This window comes from Helicoverpa zea, chromosome 6 (assembly GCF_022581195.2).
Source record: "Helicoverpa zea isolate HzStark_Cry1AcR chromosome 6, ilHelZeax1.1, whole genome shotgun sequence".
NCBI classification, from domain to species: domain Eukaryota; kingdom Metazoa; phylum Arthropoda; class Insecta; order Lepidoptera; family Noctuidae; genus Helicoverpa; species Helicoverpa zea.
This window is the reverse complement of record NC_061457.1, coordinates 3,617,451-3,638,019: the sequence shown is the minus strand read 5'-3', so window position 1 is coordinate 3,638,019 and position 20,569 is coordinate 3,617,451. Positions and strand designations below refer to the sequence as shown.

The window sequence follows — 20,569 nt, the reverse complement described above, 5'->3', positions numbered from 1 at the left end:
TAGGTATAATATATGTTGAAAATAATGATTTAATTTTATCTTATCTTTTATTATAAGATCAAACTAGCATCAATAAATTAATAACATCATTATGCAAAGAAATTGCCTTAGAATGCGAGTGAACTCACGGGAAACAACTAGGCACATACATCGGGCACATAATAACAATATTAAGTGAGTTCCACTCATGCCTAATTGAAATTAATTTCTTCCCAATAGGCAATACGCGAGAGAACAAAACAGCTTCAATTGAAACCATATCGGTGCGCGCGCGCATATCATTCACCAAAGGGGCTATAGTTCATTCTCGTTTTAGTCAACCACTGATAAACACATCTCAAATATGAATTGTTAAGTGAATATTTATTACGAAATTAAGAAACTAAAATATTTATTTTATTTGTTAAAGTTTTGCTATTTATTTATAGTGGTGTTTTTGTGAGTAAGTGCACAAATGGCGCAGTTACAGAATGGATATTCTAATAAAAAACAATTGGATATTGTTGTTGTTGGCGCGGGATTGGTAAGTTATTATTAATTTTACAAGATAATTACATATTTTAATAATAAATCTCCTGGATTAAATAACATATTAGTAAGAGCACTACGTAGTTACTATATATACCTACTTTATAAGTTAGGTACCCTCTTATTTACATGTTATTCATATTTTGTTACATAGTTTTTATTAAGATCTTAGAAATTGTTTATCTTTTTTATCAAGTCATAAAACAATGAACGATTTTACGTATTTGAAAAATATGAATATATGCGACGTTTTGGGTGCGTCAAGCTCAGTTAAATCAAAACAAAATAAATCTCAAAGTTTTTTAATAAGCATCTGAAGCCAGAAATGGGCTAAATTCACACACACACTACACACACTAGCCGACTAGGCACAGTAGCCGACATAATTCATGCTTGCGTTCATAAGGGCTTAGATCCTGTCCTGGGTTCGATTCTCGGGTAAAAGTTTATTATAGTTTCTGGTCAGTGGGTATACTTAGAGAGAACGTTATCTGCGGTTGTTTGCTTTGTGAAAAAAACAATTTTATTTTCTTTTACTTTAATTTAAAGGTGGGGTCTCTCGAAGCACTATATCTAGCGAAGAGGGGACATCGGGTTCGTTTGTACGAGTTCCGCGAAGGTTAGTATAGTCCTAACTATTTAATCGAAAGACGTTGTCATCGACAGGGCTAGCTGTTTGATTTGATGACTCCAGTTGATTGCGACATATACTTAGAGACATGAACATACTAGAACTTCCTCAATGCTTAGGAATTATAATTGCTGTTTGACACGAGTTAAATAATATTTAACAAGCTAACCTTCATAATATTGAAATTAGTGTCCTTAACCGAAAGAATAGATGTTATGTCTCTCAAACTGGTTGCTAATTTAATTTGACCAGTTCCTGATTTTACTTTTGTGTAGCGTAGGTAGATAAATTAATGTATTATGAACTTGTTATGATAAATGAAAGATCTCTTATCTATGCCTATTATAATATGGTTTAAGAATACAATAGGTGGATACTTGGCTGATCTGATGGCTGACGGATATCTAGGACAGTCAAGTCATCTATTTTACCCAACTGATTTAGAAAGAGGGCTACTTTTTCTGTTTATCGTTTCATAATACGGCCAATCTGCTATTTACAATCTCAATTTACGTTATATAGCCTGGTGACATTCTGATAGCCACTATCAAGGGGCAACGGCTCTGTTATTATTAAGTAATAAAATCATGGATTACGTTCACTTCTTGTATTATGACATAATAATATTCGAGAATATCGTGTTGATAAGTATTATATGGTCGAATTTCCGTAGACATCTAGGTAAGTTGGAAAAGGACCTAGTGGCCTACAAGAATTTACATAAGTAGTCAAAGATATTAATTTAAAAAATCTAGTTGGTTTCTTCTTCGCAAATGCAATAAACTGTTACCTATGTGGTCCCGATTTAGAATACCGGATAGTCCATCAAAGTTACATCTGTAACAATAGCAACAGCATCAGTCAAGTTTTCATTTCAGAATATTGAGGTATCAACCACTTTTTTTCTTTATTCCATAGACATAAGAAAAACACCAACAGCCAGAGGCAGGTCTATAAACTTGGCCTTATCAGTGCGCGGGAGGCGAGCGTTAAAAGATGTGGGCTTGGAGACGCATATGATAAAGGAACATGGCATCCCTATGACGGGCAGACGGATCCATAGAACTGATGGATCCACCTACGTCATTCCTTACGACGCAAACACCAAACAGGTTTGTTATAAATAGATTTTATTCTAATTTTATTTTTAAATACGTAGGTTTCTCTTAATTATTGCTCAATATATTTAAGATGTTTCTTATCTGTTTTGTAAAGTTATGCGACTGGCTGTTTGATAACTGTTGCCTTGACTTTTTGAGATGCTTTCCGTGTAACAATGGGACAGATTTTAAGCATGATCTAATATTTGAAGTTACTTATCAGATCCCTATGATTTCTTAGATCTGTTATGAGTTTAAATATGATTTATATTTTTTTGTTTTCAGTGTATTTACTCCGTGGGGAGGAATTATTTGAACTCACTGCTTTTACAAGGTAGGTAAATCAATTATCGAACATATCTTTGAGATTAAGTTAAATAATTTAAAAAATCTGCTAAATTGGATTTGTTCAAATTAATTCCAATAAATTCACATGAAAATGTAAATAAAAACAAATACATATGACACAATTTATTACAACACTTGAAAAACAGAGATTTTTTAAATATGTCGGTATAACACATTAATTTCTTGTTTTGTTTGATTTAGATAACACCTTTGTTATTTATTCATAACGATATGAAATTGTTTTCTCTAGTAAAACTGATAATTATATAGTATCTCTACCATATATGTATGTATTAGTTTATCTTTGCTCATGGAGACTCATAAATCTTCATAAACAATGTAACAACGAATCACATTGTATATTTCAGAATCTGAAAAATACGACAATGTTGAGAGATATTTCAACCATAAGCTGATTGAATCGAATTTGAAGAAGGGATCTTTAACGTTTCAAAGGTAAGTGCTTAGCTAGATAAAATTATAATTAAGCAGAAAACCTTTCGGTTTTATCTTGAGAATCTTACGGTTCCCTATGTTTCTACGTGTTTTACACACAGGTACTTTGAACTCAACAGATCCCACCTCCGTCTGCATAGACGGTAATATGGTTGAGCAGACGGACCAGGTCAGGTACTTGGGATCTGTCCTTCACGCGTCTGGTGGCATCGATTGCGACGTCAGGGCACGAATTTCGGCGGCATGGGCCAAGTGGCGTGAGGTGTCTGGTGTCATTTGTGACCCTAAAATGCCGGTTAAGCTGAAGGGACAGGTCTATAAATCCATCATTAGGCCTGTCCTTTTGTATGGCAGTGAAGCGTGGCCTGTGCTTGAGCGGCACAAGCAGGAGCTGCGGGTCACGGAGATGAAAATGCTGCGCTGGATGTGTGGAGTTACGCGGAAAGACCGCGTTAGGAACTCGCGCATCCGCGGCAGCCTTCATGTCCGTGACATTGCAGACAAATTGCAAGAGTGTCGCTTACGCTGGTACGGACACGTTTTACGGAAACCGGCCACTTACGTGGGGAACAAATGTCTAGCCATGGCGCCTCCGCCCGGCCGGGGCAGACTGGGTAGACCCAGGAAATGCTGGCTTGACGTCGTAAGGGATGACATGCGTGCCAATGGACTAACCACCAGGGATGCCGAATACCGAGCGAAGTGGAGGAGAAGAAGCAGGAAAGCGGACCCCGGGCCCGGAAGGGCAACCGGGACAACGCTAGGATGATGATGATGACTTTGAACTGCCAGAGAAAATTAATACATTAGTACATAGTACCTACCTAAGTCATTGAAATAAGTTATTTGGAAAATGAAATCAAAAACATTTTAAAATGACGTCATTCACTATTGATTTTGACAATTCGCAAAACAAGCAACATAAATACAAGCCAATTATTTTACAGTTAATTTCTGAAGTCCACTCAAACACTAGTTTAAAATTGATCTTATCTCTTCTCATAGAACAGACACAAATGAGCAAGTTCACGTCACCGCCGACTTGATCATTGGGGCTGATGGCGCCTTCTCAGCCGTCCGCAAAGCCATGATGAAGAGACCTTTCTTCGACTTCAGTCAGAAATACATCGAACACGGCTACTTAGAACTGTGCATACCAGCAGACGATAATGGAAGCGTAAGTACAGTTACAATGTTAATCATCACTACATAATATATTATAAAACAAAGTCGCTTTTTCTGTCCCTACATCCCTTTGTACGCTTAGTTCTTTAAAACTACGCAACCGATTTTCATGCGGTTTTTTAGCAGATAGAGTGCTTCAAAAGGAAGGTTTATATGTATAATAACATTCATTATATTGTGAGAAAATCGTGCGAAGCCGGGGCGGGTCGCTAGTTAACATATACTCTCTGAATGTTCTTTGAAATTTTTATGTTGTTATACCATATCTCTAGCAAGAAACAAATGAATGACAAAACCCAACCAGCGACGAGGATACCAAAATGCATTTTTAAATCAAGAAGTTTGGTTACCGAAAACGGCTTCGGATGCCTTTGCAGCACGCTGTAACTTCTCAGGCTTATAAGTTTGAAGTGGTTCAGTGTTAGCCCAGATTCGTACAAACGATGGGCGTAGTCTTGAAACTTCTCAATGAAAGGGAATCCGCGAACGAGATACACGACGATCACGTTAGTGTTGGAAAACAGCCAGGACTCCAATTTCGGTTTGCCTTGCTTGTCCATATATTGATACTCCTTCAGCTTGTAGCTGTATTCCATTTCTACAGCGTAATACTTCTTAGTAGAAGCAACTAATTCCAAAGAGCTGTCAGTGTTTGTGCAGTTATGAATATCTTTCCCGACGGGTAAAGTCTGATTGTAGGCGTATTGGAAAAACAACCTCGAATTATCACTAATACAAGGTTCATACGATAAAGTTTTCAAGTTCCCTACATTCAGCGAATGGGGCTGCTCCTGTACATGAACAGACACTAAGCCGACTAAAGCTGTATTATAAAAGCTGCTTATACAAAATGCAAAAAAAGACCACATAAGCATTAAAAACTTAAACTTTTTGTGTGTTGAAAATCCTCCGTTGGAGTTTCCAAAAAAATATCCCCAGATATATAGGACAGAAAAAGATTTGTCATTAATTAGTCTTTTTATAACCAGGCCAACTACTATCATGAGAACTAAAGCTGTGCCTGTTAGTGTCCATGTTCGTAAACCAAACTCCCTGTAAACTCTTCGCCATACCTGGTTTCCTGCAGCCGGCGTGTACAAATAGAAAGCGGCGTAGTTAAAACCCCAAATGTAATCGAACAGTTCGACTCTATTCTGCATCAGGATAAACCCGCCGGCAGCTATATCGGCTTTATTCCTATCGATATAGTTAAGAAGACCAGTAGTCGTGCGATTTGGTAATACCACGCCGAACGTTGCATCACCGGTGATAACTTCGTACTCCACAAAAGAGCCTTCTCGCTCGGCAATGGTATCCAGAACAAATTGCTCCAACCCTGACACGTATTTGCCATAAACCGTGTAGTTACTTGATTTCGATATAAAGTTTGGAACATCATCAGTTGCCACAACATTGAATGTGCAGTTTTTCATTTCACTGGGAATTTTGTTTGGGAAATAATCAACTATGTTATCTTCGTTCTCACATGTACCAAGTGTTATTATCTTATCGAAACGTTTTCCGCAGCTGTTGTTCTCGAAAGGATGGTAAGTATAAATAACTGCATCATCTTTTAGGTTCTGCAACAGTACTACATTGTACATTCTATGTTTGATGACTATCTTGAAAACGTCTTCAATTCCTTCTCCATTGGCCCCTAAATAATCCACTTGGATGATGAATTTAGCTCTCGGATTCCAGAACAGATCTCTTGATAAGTCCAACATGCCAAACCAGAACGCGAGTAAATCTGGTGCCGTGATCACGTAGACGTTTGTCCAGATATACCAATCGCAATCGTCAAACGACCTGACGATGATACTGTGGCAGATATTTTTTGCATTCGTAGTTTTAATCAGTTGATCCATATTGGCATTGGGATTTACAAAAGTCGTCAGAGATCCACAAGGGAAACATTTTGTCAGAATACTATTTATACAGCCAACTGTGTTGTATTTTTTATTTACAGCAAAGTTATATAATTCTGGTATATTTTCCGCATCAGTTAATTGAATAAAGCTTTCATGAAATGTTAAATAAAATAGAACAACTATTCGCTTCGTCATATTGTTAACGTCAGCTTTCACTAAAGTATTGTTCTAACTGAAATTCGTTGGAAATTAAATTTGTTGAAGTTTCGATGACAAATGGCGTCCCAACGGTGTATTTACAATGATATATCATCGTTTTAGTGGCAGAATATAATTAAATACATATTTTCTTTGTTTTGAAGTGTTTACTGAAATTGACGGTCTTGACTTATTTTAAGCTTCAACTATAAAGCTGAAGCTAAAACTGTTTAAGAAATAATGGCCATCCAGGCCCTTTGTTTGGGTATGTAGTTATTTTACTTAAGATTTTTTTTGAATGTTTGCTTTCTGTAGTTTCAGATGCCCGCCAACTACCTCCACATTTGGCCCAGAGGCGAGTTCATGATGATAGCTCTCCCAAACCAAGACGCTTCCTGGACAGTAACGCTTTTCATGCCGTTCTCCAAGTTTAAGAACTTGGACACAGAAGAGAAACTTATAGCTTTCTTCGAAAAATACTTCCCGGATTCAATTCCTCTTATTGGCAAGGATAAGCTTGTGGAAGACTTTTTTGCGGGATCACCATCACCTTTGGTTGCTATTAAAGTGAGTAATTACTACGAAGTCATCTAAACCAAATATATAAAAAACATTATAAAGTGTGCCAGATATGTTATTTAACTTGATCTTTTATATTTGACGGCGCCACCGTCGATGTGTCAACTGTCGATCTGTCAACGGTGGACCTTATATAAAGCGGCGCGCGCGCACGACTCGGGTCATTCGTTCGCCGACCGTTGCCGAGTGCACACCTCCCACAAATTTGTGATAAATAATTGTAGTGACTAATATTGTGTTAATTGGAATAAACCAAGTGATTGTGTGAGAACCCCTTTGTTTTATTTAACGATGTCGGATCCTGACGCCGACATCAGAAGTGGGATACAATCCGAATGCCCACATCTGTTAAGGATTGCCCTGCATCGCCCACGTGTTCAAAATGTGAAGATTCTAGTGGCAAAAGTTGATACGCCTGATGCAACACTGCTATCGCATTGAATCAAGCCAGGCAAGCACAAGCAAGAATCCTGGGTGGTGAATCTCGTACTGCAACATGATGTTGGTTGGTTGGTGAATGACCAGACTGGTTTCGGGAGAACTCGCCACGTGAAGATAAATTGCCTACCCACTTAAAAGAAAAAAAATGGAAGTCGATAATTTAAAATGGAGTTTGTAGTAGAAGATTTATTAAGAATTTCAGCGAAGGTACAAGTATGGTAACCACGGTTATGGTAATGGTATCGGTTTCCATTGTTACATGTCAAGCTAGTTATTGAAGGTATGCTAGAAAATTGACCGAATTTGTCTTTTTTTTTTTCTTCATGTTTCAACAATGACTTTGATCATTGTGCAATATGGCGAGAAAATTACGACGCTGCCTGCCATTAGCCCAACGTGTCTTTGTGAGGTCGGAGTGTTGGTGCTTGTGCATCTCCGTGGCTACACGTCCGCGAAAGCTTTGCTGTACTGCGCGCCATAGCGATGTGCGATCGTCACGCACGTTGAGTGGAAAAACCCGGTGAGACCAATCCATTGTTCAATCCATAGTTTTATGTTGAGGTTATTTTTTACACGAGGTTATTAAACGTGGAACTGCCTCGTTGACTAGTGGTATTGGTAGATATGAACTGTGTCGTTGGTTTAGTTGTCACGTAGGGCGACTGTTGTGCGCGGGATCTCGGGTCGGGACGAGTTCGCTTTGTTGGTTTTGTAAATTTTCAAAAGGCAGCCCGGAGCCTGGAAGATGCTGATTGACGCACCCTTCATTGGAGAGCGCATTGATGTCGGTCCTCCTTGTGGTTTCTCTCTGGTTGTGTTGGGCTGTCGCTATGAGATTGAAGGAATAGGGTACGTCTGTGTCTGCGCAGATGCCTGCGCACTATAATATGTGTGCGGCTGGCTGATCTCGTAATAAGGGCTAATTATACGATCGCCGTGGTCAACAATCAGCTGGCACACAATTATTGTCAGTGGTAGTTAACTAGTGGAATCACCGACGCTGAGAAGTAGTTCCACGGGTTCTGATTAATGTCTTTCAGTTACATAGAATAATTCAATTATACGTCAGACTATAGATTTGTTGGCAAGGTGTTGTTACTTCTTACGCCTACTTAGTGATTTTATTGTGTTATGCTGTACCTATGATGGGTATCGGGGTGACTTGGAAAAGACCCGTTGGCCTGTGCGATAGCAGCGTGGTGATCAGGAAGAGACTCGTGTAAGTACAGTTAGTGTCGCGTTACTGTGGTTCCTAGAAAACCAGGATGGGCTGATAAGTCGGCTAAGGGACACAAAGGTCATGTAAAGCCTGTCGAATGGAAGGCGTTCGTGTGAGTGACAATCGTAGTTGTAATTCACAATTTGAAAGTTGGATCTTTATTTTATTTCATGCTTGGCAGCTGATGTGACCGGTTTCTTCGTTTGAAAGGTGATTGCTGTTCTTGAAATCCGTAACTGGTGGTAGTGCAGCTCGTGATGCGTAGGAGAAATGTGTCAGGGGTGTAGTGCCGTTGAGTCGTTCTGGCTAGTGTTGGTGCGCACTTATGGCTGTGATTTCTGGAGTGTAGGTCTGGTGGGTGGTGCCTGTCTTATTCTGAGCGTGTCGGTGTGAAGGACTTGCCTCTTGTTTAGGTTAGATTTTCCGGAGGAGGACTGTTGCTGTTCCCAGAATATTGCCTCATCGGCGCGGATGGCTATTGTTGCACCACACATTTGGGACTTGACGGCTGGGGGGGCCACTGCTGACCCAAATGTTTTCAAAGTTTAGTCAGTTGCCTAAGCACTTTCCTTTTCTGACTTCACGGATGCCGTCTGAGATGAAGTTTGCCGGGGGAGCAGAAATTGTCGGGTTTGTGGCTGAGTTGACGGGGTATCTGGCTCTGCGCCACGATCGGTCGATCTGTTTGGTTAATCAGGTAGTATGTAAACGCGAACAGAGAGAGTTCATTGTAAGGGAGGCTGACATAGTTGGTTTGACTTTAATGTCTACTAGATATAGTTAGTTGCTTATTGAATGTGAGGATAACGATACCGAGAGAGTTTTGCAATGGACGTTAGCTGCCGTTCTAGCTGTTGATAAGTCGAGAAATTATCCCTATAGTCAACGTGACTCAGTGTTTACCGGTTGTGCGCGGCGACGTTGACTGTCCCGGACTGAGCGGAGATATCCCAAATCGTTGTAGTGCTAGGTCTGACTTCGGTCTGAAAGTTCGACTCACACAATAGCAGACTAGTAGAATTGGCTGTGTGGTTATAGTAGGAGGTTTGGTTGTTGAGTCTTTTGTATTGTAATTACCTAGAAACGGCTATATTAATAGCTGACCTCTCTTTACGAATTCATAGATCTTGATCATAGAGTTGGGCCTTTTGGTAGTTTGACTTCAGGGATCGAATACAACCTTTCAACTAGGAATCCCTTATTTGAATCTGTACTTAGGCCTTGAACAGTAGCTGTTGTCTTCCGGCTAGTCTTTCCAATCAGATAATCGTATACCAGTCGGAGTATTCGAGAAATCCTGTAAAAATTCTACTACTCTTATAACAATAGTAGAATTTTTGGCCTACAGTCAGATAGGGCGAGCAATGCGAAATTTTTAGTGCCTATTTGCGATTGTAGAGAATGATTCGAACGTTGCGCGACGGGCTCGTAGAAGTTCATTATAATCATCATATACCCGTCAGTCATCATCATACTCTTCAGATCGTTGTTGTTGATGTTGATTGAGTAGCAAATAGTACCAGGTTCAGTGCAATATACCGTATACCAATCGAGCTTATATTTTATTTCTACGAGAACGATGTCTTCAGATCTAGCGAGCTTCTTAAAGGCTTATTACATTTGACTAAATTCAGTCGCCTAAATAGGTTTGTCTAATTAGGTTTCTAAATGATTTAATGTAACGTACCTTCCAGAATGCGATTACATTTGCCTGAATTTAGTGACTGAATCATTTAGACGACTGAATTTAGTCAAGTGTAATAAGCCCTTTAGTCGACTCTGCTTAGTCGTAGATAGAAATTCGAGATACAGCAAACGGAATGATTTAGGAGGAAAATAGCTTCGAAAAAAACAGAGCGTTTTAATCTTTTAGTGACAACAGTGAGATTCCTCTTGAAGATGATTTTGTTCGTCTAATTTGAGCGGAAGAAACCGAAACTCAATTGCATAGGAATTTCTAGGGCTTTTGCTTTCATTGTAATAGACGTAGATAATGATGAGTACGAACAATATGATAGGTATCTTCTATGGGGTTTCTTGCCGAATATTCTCCATGGGAACAACTGTATGGTCCCGTGCAACTAGTGTCGTGAAACTTTATAGGAAATCGCTAAGGTTCATTTGAGACCATCTTATATTGAATTCGAGTACTAGTAAGACCACTCGAAAAGTGCTGTGGTAACATACCTGGAGCCCGTGTAGGCTTACTTGAAGTAGCTTGTATTCCAACTAAGGACTGAGGAGGCCGAGACGGCGGCTCACGATCATGGAAGGTATAAGGTGTCATCTGATAATGACGGTGACAGTGACGAATTTCAATTAATGTTCTTTGACCTGTACTTATATGACACGACTTCAGAAATGATCATGATGTTCGACTGACATGACTTCAGAAAGTGATGATTGGTGGCTAACTTAACGTAACTAGCTTAACTGAACTGGCTCGCAGGGCCGATATTCCGATATTCCATGACATGTGACAAGTGTGACAAATCTTGGGGACTGCCCTGACACGTGACTGGTGTGACTGATTTTAGGAAATGGCTCTCTGGGTCAATGTTCTGCGACTTATGACAAACCGAATCATGTTAAGAACTGGCCTTAATGGGTCGTAGGTTCTGGTGACTAACCCACTATTTTGTGTAGGCTATGTGAGATTTTATAAAAAAAAAGAAAAGAAAAAGGGGAAAAAAGGTCACAAAAAAAAAGTAAGCTAAAAAAAAGAGAAAAAGATGAGAGAAAAAGGTAATTTAAAAAAATGGTTTAACGGTCTCCGGTTGTAATACCGATGAGAATGGTTTAACGGTCTCCGGTTGTAATACCGATGAGAATGGTTTAACGGTCTCCGGTTGTAATACCGATGAGAATGGTTTAACAGTCTCTGGTTGTAAAAAAAGGCTCGCAACTTAAAGATTTGACTGACTGATTTGACTTGATTTGATGTGACTGAGTATGTCAGGATGATCGAGCAGTTTGCTGTCTTGTTTTCAGAAGACGCTCGAGGACGAGCGTATGTCAGCATGGCCGTGACGGCGCCACCGTCGATGTGTCAACTGTCGATCTGTCAACGGTGGACCTTATATAAAGCGGCGCGCGCGCACGACTCGGGTCATTCGTTCGCCGACCGTTGCCGAGTGCACACCTCCCACAAATTTGTGATAAATAATTGTAGTGACTAATATTGTGTTAATTGGAATAAACCAAGTGATTGTGTGAGAACCCCTTTGTTTTATTTAACGATGTCGGATCCTGACGCCGACATATTTATATTCTTGTCAAGCATTTGTCACAAGTTCATTGATCCCACATATCTGATTTACAAATGTATGCAAGTGTTCCTTCTAGCTTGCATAAAGGTACCTACTCATAGATGGCTAGATGACTATGTGCCCATGATGAAGACATAATAATATAATAAATAAATAATAAATAATGTCGGGACACCTTTTTCACACACGGTCGGTTAGCCCCATGGTAAGTTATTTATTAACTTGTGTTATGGGTGCTAACACAACTGATAAACTACATATAGCTACATATATACATATTTATAAATAGATATCATAACACCCAGACCACAGCCAACAAGCATGCTCATCACACAAATGTCGACCGAACCGGGAATCGAACCCGGGACCTCAGGTTCGGCGGTCCGGCATGATGACCATTGCGCCATCGAGGTCGTCGAAACATAAATACCTAATTTAGGAATATTATAGGAAGTGTCCTTTCATCTAACTCATTTTATTTCTCAGTGTCGTCCCTACAACGTGGAAGACAAAGCCCTTATAATCGGTGACGCAGCCCACGCCGTCGTTCCGTTCTACGGTCAAGGCATGAACGCTGGCTTCGAAGACTGCTCATTGCTGGACGAGCTCTTCCAGAAACACAATGATAACTTAGTGGAGATTCTGAACGAGTTCTCCGATACTAGGTGGGAAGATACTTTTGCGATCAGCGATTTGGCCATGTACAATTATATTGAGGTGAGAGATTATTAAGTTATGATTTTTATGGAATACTGGGAATGTTAAGTTTTGCCACGGTAAAGATATGGACAGTATGGAAACTAAGCCTGTTTGCGGACATAACTACCTACGCTCCGTTGAAGCAATAGGGTTGTCACCTTAACGATATTGGTGTTGTTTTTTTTTTACTTTTTTGTTCTGTAGTGATCTATCATCGAATTTAAATAACTACCTAACTAGCTTACAATACAATTTAAATAGGTAATTTCATGGCTTCGGTTAATCTCAGCAAAAAACGATAGTTTGAACACGAAAAACATATAATATTTACACAACAACTTGTTATTACAACATTATAGCTGTAGATCAGTAACTTTTATAATTACGGTGGCATAACCTTTGGAAGTTTTGGCGGGAGTAGGGTTGCCAGGTGTTAGGATAAAGCAGGACATACGTAGGATTTTTGATTGCTTGTCCGGCCAAAATAAGCGGCATCCGGCCTGTTAGGATTTAGGTAGGATTTTTCAATTTCGAAATTCGCGCGCGGATCGAGGTCGAATCACGCCGAACGAGTATCGGCGAGACGCGGGGCGCGGCGACCGGCGGACGCGCGCTTGGCTAGCCGAGTTGACCCGAGAACAGCCGACCGCTAATACAATCAGAAAATCCCGGATTTCCATTTTTTTTAAGTAACACCAAAATTTTTCCAAAATGTGAGGCGTCCGGATTTTCCGACCGAATGTTAGGACAAAAAAAATAGTTTTATATTTTTTATAAAAAAAAACAAGATGTCCGGATTTTTTACCCAAATGTCAGGACAAACTCACAGGTCTGTCCGGCTTTTGCGTCTGAAGCCCCCAGTACACATTGGCCTGTGTTGAGCCAAGCGTTGCAATGCACAAATGTAGGCCACGATCAAATGATGTTTACACATTGGCGCATGGCTCATTGCTGCCTGGCAAACCACTTGCGATGGACGTCGAAGTAATTAAGGCCGCGGCTATTTATTTGTACACTACTATATATATTTATACTATAATACACTACTATATATATTTATATTATACTACAGTACTATATTTACTACTATGTTTATTATTATGTTTATTTTTACACGCAACACAAAAGTGTACTATCCTCAGCGGTCGGTGACGAACTAAACATTGGCCGAATGTGTAAACACCACACGCCAAGCTGGGCCAAGATTCCTTTGATGTGTGCCCAAAAAACCGACAACTCGCCGAATGCGCGCCAACCTTGACAAATGTCCGCCAACCTGCACCAATACCCCGTGTACACATTGGTGATGGCGTGTATTGGCCGCACTTGGGCCAACGTGTACTGGGGCCTTGAGGACCTGGCAACCCTAGGTGGGAGTAAGCGAGCCGAGGTTGGACGAAAATGTTTCGGGCGTTAGTCGGAGCGGGCGCGCGGTTGTCGCCGCACCGCCTCGCGCGCGGACAAGGCTCAAGGACTTTTTACACAAATACCTACATAATTATCAAACAAATTAAACTACTGCTTAAAATAATCTTCTAATTGATTAAGTAATTGTTATTATTGTATTTACATTTATTTTTAGCTGTTCTTTATTTATGAACTGAGTTTTTAAATTAAAAGTTTTTAGTTTACTACCTATACTGCTGAAGTAGGTATAGCAATTAAAAACCCATTACATAAAAAAATACCTATTGTTCATAAATATCTACAAATTAATAACAGAAAAATATTTTCGTCTGCTACGACACGCTCGAAATTCTTTGTTTATTTATTATTAAATTTTGACTGCACTATCGTTTTAAGCACCCTCAAATACCATGAAAATGACATCCATTACGAAAAAAAATGATACCTGTTGCAGCCGCCATCTTGGATTCACGTTTTGACTGCACTATTGTTTTTAGCACCCTTAAATACCATGAATATGACACCCGTGACGAAAAAAGTGATACCTATTGCAGCCGCCATCTTGGATTCACGTTTTGACTGCACTATCGTTTTTAGCACCCTCAAACACCATGAAAATGACACCCATGACGAAAAAAAATTATACCTGTTGCAGCCGCCATCTTGGATTCACGTTTTGACTGCACTATTGTTTTTAGCACCCTCAAATACCATGAATATGACACCCGTGACGAAAAAAATTATACCTATTGCAGCCGCCATCTTGGATTCACGTTTTGACTGCACTATCGTTTTTAGCACCCTCAAACACCATGAAAATGACACCCATGACGAAAAAAATTATACCTGTTGCAGCCGCCATCTTGGATTCACGTTTTGACTGCACTATCGTTTTTAGCACCCTCGAATACCATGAAAATGACACCCATGACGAAAAAAATGAGACCTCTTACAGCCGCCATCTTGGATTCACGTTTTAACTGCACTATCGTTTTTAGCACCCTCGAATACCATGAAAATGACACCCATGACGAAAAAAATTATACTTGTTACAGCCGCCATCTTGGATTCACGTTTTGACTGCACTATCGTTTTTAGCACCCTCGAATATCTTGAAAATGGGTGATGGGTGCATAGATATAATATTACTAAACAAGATTGCGCACGCTCAAAATATATATTTACGAAAATGAACTCTATTCTAACGCAATAAGGTACTAAATTGGTTGCATAATACACAGAGGCAAATCCGAGCCGAGAGGGATAGTTCGAACGGAGGCTGTTTGTCTCTTTCTAACACCTTGCCAGCATAAAAAAATGTTGTGATCAAAAGTTTTGTCTTCCCAAAAACAATTGAATCACTTATATTTTTATCTTATTTTAACAATTGTAAGTCAACAAATTAATAACAATCGCATTAATTTATTCGTATTTATTATTAAAACATAAACAACATAAATTTTTATTTTGCTTTTTTTTATTTTCTAGCGGTAACCCTGAACATTCTTGGCGCGTAATCAGCATTTAAAATTTTGTTTATATTTTTTTGTATTAAATCAATTTAAACTATTAAAATGGTGAAAAAGTGTTGCGTTTCTACTTGCAAAAGTGAATCCTATGGTGGTTGCAATATATCGTTCCACAGGTTAGCTAATAATAACATTTTCGTAAACCAAACAACTAGGGTGCCCATGAATTCTTGTAACGAGTCAAAATATGGGTGATGGATTTTAAAACTGTTGTACTATTGTTATAGCTTCCCAAAAAATGAAGAAAGGCGACATAAATGGCTCAGCAGTCTATATATGAAGTAGAAATACAAAAAAAACAGTCTTCACTTCGAATCTTCCTGCCTTTATACTGCTAATTTCCGCTAATTATTAAAAGCCTTTATTAGTATCTTAAGGTCACAAACTGCGTAAGTTAAAACTTCAATACTAATCTGTGTTTAATAATCTTAGCAAATTCGGATTTGTCTCACATAGCTTAATCTCATAGTCACCCTATTAGAAAGGGACAGACAGCCTCCGTACTAACTGTTTCACTCGGCTCGTTTTTTGGGTTTATATGCGCAGTCCTGTTTACTAATATTATGTCTATGGATGGGTGTCCTATGACGAAAAATATTATACGTATTTCGGCCGCCATCTTTGATTTACATTTTCTACAACTATTACACTATCGGCTTTAAATATTCTCATAACCGCCGCCGCCGCATCACAGTAAAAATATAATAAAGATTTAAGTATTTTTTTATAAGACCACGAATGCATTATGATTGCGGCCTTAAATGGAATAAAAACGATGATAAGTATAACAATAACAATAAATAAATCGTTCGCTCGTGGCATTTTTGGAGAAAAAATAAATTAAACGCGAGACCACTCGTCTTGACACGCGTTACTGAGAGCACCGCGAGATCCCCTCGGAGCCTCGTCTGTGTGCATGTTTGTGTGAGTGCGCCATTTCGAACGTTTGTTCGTAGTTTCCGAACTGCTCTACATATATTTAAACTGTGGTTTTGCTTAACATTAACAAAAACATGAATCCAATACCAGCACGTTCACGTCGTCTTCTTTAGTACCGATGTTTGCTATCAGCTCAGAAAATTCTTTACATTCAATACATTTTTGTCGCTGAGCTTATGATAATGCAGATTGGTAGGTACTATGGGGACTCTGGTATTTTTGTGATCTTCAGGTCCTAAACTTAAACATTTTTCCATGTTCACAGATGCGGGACCTAGTGACCCGACCGTCGTATCGTCTTCGCAAAGCAATGGACGACTTCATATTCTGGCTGCTGCCCAACTTCTGGGTGCCTCTGTACAACTCTGTCACATTCTCCACCATGCCTTACAGTCGTTGTATCAAGAACCGCGAGTGGCAGGATCAGGTGAGAAATATATGACCTCTTTAGTATAAAATAGTTTTAAGATTTTTGTTACGGCAGAGGGTACGCCTGGTGTTTTGTAATACAGGATTAACATTCTTCTATGTTTAATGCAATTTGTAACTACCAAATTCCTGAACTTGATGATGAGACATAAATTTATAATTGATTGATTGAGAGATAATTAAGCCAATATTCAGGTACATGTTGGTTGATAGAAATGTAACAAGTATTTAAGTAACTGTACCTAATTAGATTAGATTACAAAATATACTAGGGTCAATTTCAATTTTTCAGGTTCGAGTTGAATTTGTAACGATCTGTGCACTTAGTTTTGCATACATACTTTTCTCTATAAGCAAATACGTAATATGCCCCATAGAATTATTTTACCTTTAATTATGATGTTGGTGTAGCTTCGTGACAATTATTTTCGTTTTAATTTCAGGTCCTAAAGAAGACTTGGTCATTTTTTGGCGTAGCAGCATTAATCGGAGGTGCTGTTGCATTGAAACTCAAACATTTTGTTTAAATATATGTTTCGTTTTATCTAAATCTACTTATTTCATTTAAAGTACATCTCTTTTTCTCGAAGGTAACATACCTAGAATAAATGTTAAAATGAAACATCTTATTACCCAAAATTTGGACGTCCTCACACTTTAATTTTATTAAAGTTGTTCCAACTTATGTATCACCAAACATAAAGATCAATAATCTAGCACTGTGTTCCTAGATAGGTGTACAAATACTGTTCGATTTACTGAGTGAAAGCGCAATAAATCCAATTGGCAATAGGGAAATCACAGACATTTCTCATTGAATCCCTTTTGTAGCGTTAGTTCTCATTTACTACGCAGATCCCGTAATCTCCTTAAGAATGACTTACTTAGATTGTTTTGAATTTATTCTATGGAATACCCTACCTACCTACATATGGTAAAGTTTACTTACCTTTCTTTAAGACTGATGATGATGATACGTTCTAGTAGATACCTATAATTGTTGTTGACGCTGAAAGTATATTCTAGCTTCACTTAATTCCAATACTTCCTTATTGAAACTCGGGTACTCGATTGGTATTACCTAAATACATAAAAGCGTAAAACTGTTTATTTAAATCAAAGAAGGAAACGCTTGGAGGAATAGAAATTGATCCTTGAAACGAGTACCAACCAATCTTCAGAAAAAGATATAAAAAATACAGCTTCCGATCATTTTGTTTGTTCCCATTTCAACCGAGATTAAAACTAAAAGCACTCGGTGTTGAAATGCAAGTTTGTTCAGCATTGGATAATAGCCGAGATTTTGCTCATTCAATATGCAGCAAAACTTGTGCTCTGCACCTCGGCATAATGGAAGCGCAGCTAGGGGGAAACGGAACGTGAAATGAGTGCTAGGCTTATCTATGTTTCTCTAATCTTGATGAGTGTTTTAGTTGAAATACGCGCTGCATACATCGCGTTTCTCTTTGAGAATATCTATTAGCTGTTTAAGCTTTGGGGGCTTTGGTTTCAGTGTATTATTATGGCCAAGCGTTGCTCACTTTGATTTAATTGTCACATAATTGTATTGGGTCATGTTTCCGAATTATTAGAGGTTTAGACTTTAGTGAATGGAAAGTATCATCAGACTCATAAAAACAGTTTGTTGAAATGAGAGTATAAAACCAGTTAGAGTTCATTCGTTGCAAAGAGGCAGTCCGACATTAGGTGTAAAAAAGAGAAAAATAAACCTTGAATTCCTAGCTATTGGCCGGGGCGTTCCCAGGTTTTTATATTCGCATACCTTGTCTCCCGACGAATCGAAAGTGTTCCCACCAAATTAATTGGGCCCCGATTTGACATCAAAAAAGAAAATGGCGAACTACTTTGACGTTAATGAAAATTTATCACTCGGCGCGGCGGCGGGCACATGGAACCACCACCCCCACCACTCCAAAATTCTTGGCCGGCACTACTGTATGTAGGCATCTCTCAATAATAAACTTAGACATTGTTAGGGAAAGTAACTTAGAGAAACCCTTATAGGTATGTACGTCACTTATGCATCCAGTTTCAATTCAGTTATGTCGCCACAGTAAATAAACTCTTTCGCAAAAAAAGCGGGCACCTATGCGAAATCTGAGTTTTAAGGACTTTACGTGTATTTCAAAGGGTTTTAATGATTGTAGTATGTTTCTAGCATCAAAAGGGTTAGCCAAGCATGCGTGAGAGTGTATTCTAAATTTGAATTTTGTACAATTGCTAAGAAATTGGTTAAACCTTGTTTTGGACTAATTGCTGGCAGAAAGTTCGTCGGTGTTTTGAAAAGTTTTTGAAGCGATTTTCAGAAAACTGATAATGCAGTTTTAATTAATGATTAATGTAGCTTTTTGTTAGATCAAAACATTTTTGAAAAACTATGCGTATTTGATTAAATTTTCACCTGCTCTAAATGGGCTATACTGATGATTAATGGCAATGTTAAAAGTTTCGGTATTTTAGTGTAAAGCGTTCTACTGTTTAGATATTGTACCCACGTGTTTTAAAATATCGCTTTTTCATAATTAAACACTATTTAGAGGAGTATCAGTACTTTGGGCTGCGACAAAACCAATTTAAAGTAAGCAGTGCCGATCACAACTCGTCTCCTTTCGGACTTTGACATTTAAAAAATATCAAATTTTGTGATAAATGTTAAAATTAACCACATAAAAAATAATGAGGAGGGTTTAAGCTATCTAAAAAGTCAAATTATTGCCGCGTTAAAGCTCTAGATAACTCCGTAGGTATCGGTTTACTAATCGATGATTTAGCTGAAGGGAGTCAAGAATTCAAAATTATTGGGTCTTTCGTCATCTCGACACACTTAACTCAACACGAATGTGTTCAGTTGGTGAAACTCAAAATTTTAATAATATTTATCATGTCGTCAACTCGACACGTCAAGATTTTGATGCGTGTTCAGTAGGTGAAACTTAAATTATTCACTTTTATGTTTTCACCAAGTCGACACGTTTTATAATTTAACCCGATTTCAAGGAAAAAGTACAGTCAACTAAATTCATTTTCTGTGTCACAAACATCATCGGCCTCTGAACGTCCGCTTAGCAAACGCTTGAAACGCGAACATTGATTCCCAAACTACTTACTACAAGTACTAGGAAATCACAAGTGCATTGAAGCATTGAAGATGCATGAAGATTGCATTGAAGATGAATCAGCAACTTTTAAAATGTTCTACAATAAAATAATGGTATTGAAATCGAATCATTGCATGTCATAAGTACTAGGGTAACAGAACTGAACAGAAGATATTTTATTTCAATATTAATCGGATTGCTAAGTAATGCACATATCTGTTCTTCTTCAATTTATCGACAGAAGACTTTTCAAGTGGGTACTGTCTGTAATTCTTAATACTTTGTTTTTATTTGAGGTTTACTGAAAATCACCAACTGTTTGATTTCCATTATTCCTCACATACAATGTTCGTTTTCTTTAGACATGATTTCCCAGACATCCCTATCCACAACAAAAATATTAAATTAAAATAGGTAGTATGTCCCCATCCCCCCCACGAGTTTAAAAATTTAAAAGAATTTTTTGTTTATTTATGAAAATAAATAATACAATATGTCAAGTTTCTTTCTCCACACATTTTATAAAATAAATTAAATATATTTTTGTGTTGCATTTTCTTGCGGAACGATGACTGAGGTGTGCAATACTTATATAAGCTAGGGTATGATCTCCTAACCTTCA

The 20,569-nt window shown here is 38.4% G+C and overlaps 1 protein-coding gene across 1 annotated transcript; it reads left to right on the top strand.

Annotated features, from left to right (window-relative positions):
- The first annotated feature begins 285 nt into the window (after window positions 1-285).
- On the top strand, window positions 286-17,378 carry LOC124631420 (kynurenine 3-monooxygenase). The gene is made up of 10 exons (XM_047165800.1): window positions 286-523; window positions 1,078-1,147; window positions 2,078-2,271; window positions 2,545-2,593; window positions 2,976-3,063; window positions 4,069-4,240; window positions 6,633-6,884; window positions 12,312-12,542; window positions 16,665-16,826; window positions 17,272-17,378. The coding sequence occupies exons 1-10, from the start codon at window positions 455-457 to the stop codon at window positions 17,353-17,355; spliced, it is 1,371 nt and encodes a 456-aa protein (XP_047021756.1). The 5' UTR covers window positions 286-454; the 3' UTR covers window positions 17,356-17,378.
- The last annotated feature ends 3,191 nt before the right edge of the window (window positions 17,379-20,569 follow it).